The 4,384-nt window shown below is 38.0% G+C and overlaps 1 protein-coding gene across 1 annotated transcript in view; it reads left to right on the forward strand.

Moving 5' to 3' along the window:
• Positions 1-311: 311 nt before the first annotated feature.
• Positions 312-4,384, forward strand: part of rprd1b (regulation of nuclear pre-mRNA domain containing 1B) — a gene marked incomplete at its 5' end in the record, with an annotated part of 6,770 nt that continues 2,697 nt past the window's right edge. Inside the window, one exon of the mRNA XM_079478238.1 lies at positions 312-429. Coding sequence (XP_079334364.1) covers positions 312-429 — 118 coding nt within the window. The remainder of the gene's footprint in view (positions 430-4,384) is intronic.

Raw genomic sequence — 4,384 nt, forward strand, 5'->3', positions numbered from 1 at the left:
CGACACTTTACCTCAGTTTACCGCAGACCGTTTGCGCAAAATCTCTCTGTGAGATTACTCCGCTTAATTGAAATTCCCTGATGCCACTACCCTCTCCCAGCGCCGCGTGCTTCCGCCGCGTCGGTTAGTCCCGGCCAGTTTCTCCTCGCGGAGGAGGAAGCGCATCAGTGGGCGACTGCAAACGAACGCTGCCGCTCTCACTCTCTCCTGTCGGACCAAAACCTTCCAGAAACCCCTCAGCACACCTGGATTTACCTCTTAAAGCCGTGTATTTTCACCTGATGTAAAAGAGTGCTTGACAGTGAGCAGTGATGGGCGCGTTTGGAGTGATTCTGAGGAGTTTACACTGTGTGGGACTCTACATCCAACTTAGTGCCAGTCTCAGACAAGCTGGAAGCGACGACGCGGTAAACCACATATCCAGCAACGGTAAGAATTGCGGAATTGTTCGGGTTCTGTACACGTATGTGTTGCATGTGGTGTCGTTTTGGACCAGAGCGGTGCGCAAACGGAGCAGTGATGGTGATGCGCAAAGCAGGTGCATCTTCAATGCATCCAGTCCCTCAGAACCGAGCCATCATTATTGACAGGTGGTACTGTGATGGCAATACCTGGGAACTTTATTATATGTCATAGTAATGATTCATTACCATATATACTTGGGTATTTTGATTAAGGCTATGCAAAAATACCATTATCATCAGAGTAGTGTGCATTCAATCGTTGCATTGCCTTTGTTCAAATTTAGCCTTACAAAAGCATGTATGTACTATACTTTTGTGATGGTTTGAGCTTTTATGGTACTGAAAACCATATTTATATACTTCAAAATCGCCAGTTTTAAAAAGGTAAAATTAACTCTCACAGTGTATTTTTGTCCACACTTGGATAGTGTGGATATATATATAGATATACACTTTGAGTGTTAATTTAACCTTTTTTACACTGGTGATTTTGCTGTGTGGGGTTATTGAATTACCATCAGGGTATATTCCATAACATTAATTTAACTTATTCTATATGTGATTCCTAAAAAAGAAGGGGGAGGAAATCCGTTTTGGTCTATAATTCGTATGTGTAGTATGCTGGAAATGGGTAGTGAAACACATTTCTATATATATATAGTACTATATTGTATTTATGAATATGATATGCACTGAAAAACATAAAGAATGCTTCTTGCATGAACATTTGACAGTAGCATGAACAGTAGGTGACTAATGCATTGAATAAAGCAGAGCTGATGGAGCCAGGCAGGCATCAAACCGACGAAAGCGTTCACGGGCTGGATTGTGGGTCGCTCACCATGAAATTAAAGGGCAGAATGTGATCGGCTAGATATTCGTGAATATTAAAAAGAGAAGTTGAATCTTGAAAAGTGATGTGATGACATGCAGGCCTGTGTATTCGTATGATCTTAAGACAAACTGTTAGAACTGCACTATAGGACTAAACTCAAGGCTCTTTTATACAGATAGGAGGTACCTTCGTTTATTTGCATTTGTTGATTTATCCACTTTCAAATAAGCAAAGTATAAACTTGTGTTTATAAAGCAGCTGAAATGTAATTGCATCAATGCATAGGTCCCACCCCATCATCAAAGAAATTATATTTTGCTTAAAAAATACTATTTTTGTAAAGACAAATTAGCAACAATTTTCACAAATCTCATTACTGTAATGCATTGCATCTAATGGCCATTACTGAGTGTATTCTAATAATAATATGTTATTTTTTCTCAAGTCTTTATACTACAATGTATGATTTTAATATTAAAAAAAGGTTGCATAATGAGAATTATGCAGAGTAATTTCACAGTGTAAAAAAAAGATTTCTGACGATTTTTTTATTTAGATTTTGAGCTGAAATATTACATTTAATGACATTCGCCCACAAGAATGTTCTTGTGTAATTGTTCATTTTTGCGAAACAGATATGCTGTCATTGTGTCGTGATCAGCAGCTGTTGTCGTATTCAATTCCTTCACCTTTATTTTCAGCCTCCTGGGAAAACGGTTGTGTTCGGTAACAAGCCTTAATTAATGTCAACAGCAACTTTAAACCTCTGTTTTCCTCTGACCTCATAGTAATGAAACAAAGATTGGAGACCCATTAGACCTCGCGCTAAACCAGCAAACATCACATGAATAGCAATGGTTTGATCTTGAATCTCATTTTCTACATCCAAAGAGTTTTCATTACACTCGCGATGGTGAAAGTGCATCTTAATGCATCCGAGCTCCAAACATCCTGATGTCTTCCTGACACCATTTTTCTCCGAGAATTACATTTGGTCTGTACTGTTCTTAATAATAAAGCCAGTATGAACTCAAAATCCTGTTCACTTTAGATTTGTGAATTTAGCACAGTTTTAACAGAGTTAGAGTTTTTAGTTGCTTTCTGCTCTCTGGTTGTTTTGAGGTCTACGACTGATGTGTCCTGATTATAGTAACCTTGTAAGTGTTGGGTTTTTCTGTACGTGTGTGTGTGTGTGTTGTGGTCAGTCAAAACCTGAAGGAAAGAGCATAGCAGCAAAGATTAAACAAGCCATCTCAATATATCACAGATACTTATATCAAGTTTTTCCTTTAAAGTTCATATTATTTGATCGATATTCTTTCACACAAATTGGCCGGAGTTGTATTCTATTCATGGGCACATTTAGTAAGAACTGTCTGGGTCATGTATTATTCCCCAAATCCATTGAAAAATGTAGGAATTTTACTTTAGTTCACCCAAAAATGTCAATTCTGAATTACTCATCCTCAAGTTGTTCCAACCCTGTATCACACAAAGAAAGATATTTGGAAGAACGTTAAAAACTGACAGTTTTGGGGCACCATTGACCACTATAGTAGGAAAAAAAAGTGTTTGAGGAGTTTAGGAAAACAAAACGTTCTGGGCCACCTTTGACTACCATTTAAATTTCGTCTACTATGGTAGTAAATGGTGCGCCAGATCTGTCAGATACTAACATTAGTCCAAATATCTTTCTTTGTGTTCAACCAAACAATACATATGTATACAGGTTTGGAAAAGCTAAAGGGTGAGTAATTCATGACATTGCTTTGGGTGACCAATCCGTTGATGACCCCTCTGAAAAATGGTTGCGTGTGTTTGTTTGCGAGGTCTCTGCAGTAAATGTTCATTGCAGATTCTGCAGTTTTTTCTTCATTGGATGGAGCTTGGTCTTACACATCGGTTACTGTTTTATTTACTGTGAAGACACAGCTACAGTCAGCTCAGGATAATAAGTGCTGTTATCACACACACCTGAAACTCACACACGGCACTGACCACTGACATTTGTTGCCGGTTTGTTTGATTTTTCTTCATTGGATGGCGCTTGGTCTTGTGTACTTTGATTCAACGCTCTCTCAATCTGTCCTGCATGTTTCCGTGTCTCTGAAAACGTTACACAGCTGTCTCTTATAGCCCACACGCAGACAGTCACGATTCACACGTGTGTGCACTTCACTGATGATAAGACTTGCATGAAGGACGTGTGTGTGTGTGTGTATTGTAGCTACGTTGTGTTTTTTTTCGATTGATGTGCATTATAGAGTCATTAGAGTTTATTAGTTATAAATAAATAATGATGATGATGATTGTTCATGTGGTTAACACTGGTCGTATGAGACCACCGGGCTGTGATATTATAATGTTGAACTTAAAAGTCTTATTTTAAAGTATTACATTTTTAATCAATAACTTTGTATGTTTGTATAAAAGCGTCTACCAAATGCATAAATGTAAATGTAGGTAAATGTAGATAGTGACTTTTTAAGGCAGCATCCTAATTTAAACTGAGTTTAATAGTTAGCTTGTAAATTACGTTAGTTTTTATTGAAAAATCCTGTCACCACAGAATCCGTCTTGTTTTTTTTAAACATTGTTTTACGATCACAATTGCGTGATAGTCTCAACCCACAATGCAGTACATTTTTAATTAGTTTGCTGCTAGTTAGCTAACCTTTCAATAGACAAATGAGCACATAAAGCTTTGAAACAGCACAGTAAAAAAAGCGTTTGTAATATTGAGGTTATTTGTGAGCATCGTTCAGCTCGAAACGCACTATAGCTTTAGATTAGTTTGGGGAATGTTTTGGCTGAATGTCATTTCTCATTTTCTCGGTTCTTTCTGCGGTGAAATTATACACTCTTCACTTCAGAAACACTTCAGAAACGCAGTTTCTTCAAAGAGTGACGGACAGTAGAATAAAGGATTTTCATTTACGGACGGTCATTTATTTCACTTAACAAGAAGTCAATGGGTTAATTGTCAGGTCAGCATGCGTTCCAGACCTCTTGTCATTCACCGGTCACTATCTCTCTCACCTGTCTGTCTGTCTCTGTTTCACAGCGAGACCTCCAATCAGTGTGT

This window comes from Barbatula barbatula, assembly GCF_947034865.1.
Source record: "Barbatula barbatula genome assembly, chromosome: 17".
In the NCBI taxonomy this organism is placed as follows: domain Eukaryota; kingdom Metazoa; phylum Chordata; class Actinopteri; order Cypriniformes; family Nemacheilidae; genus Barbatula; species Barbatula barbatula.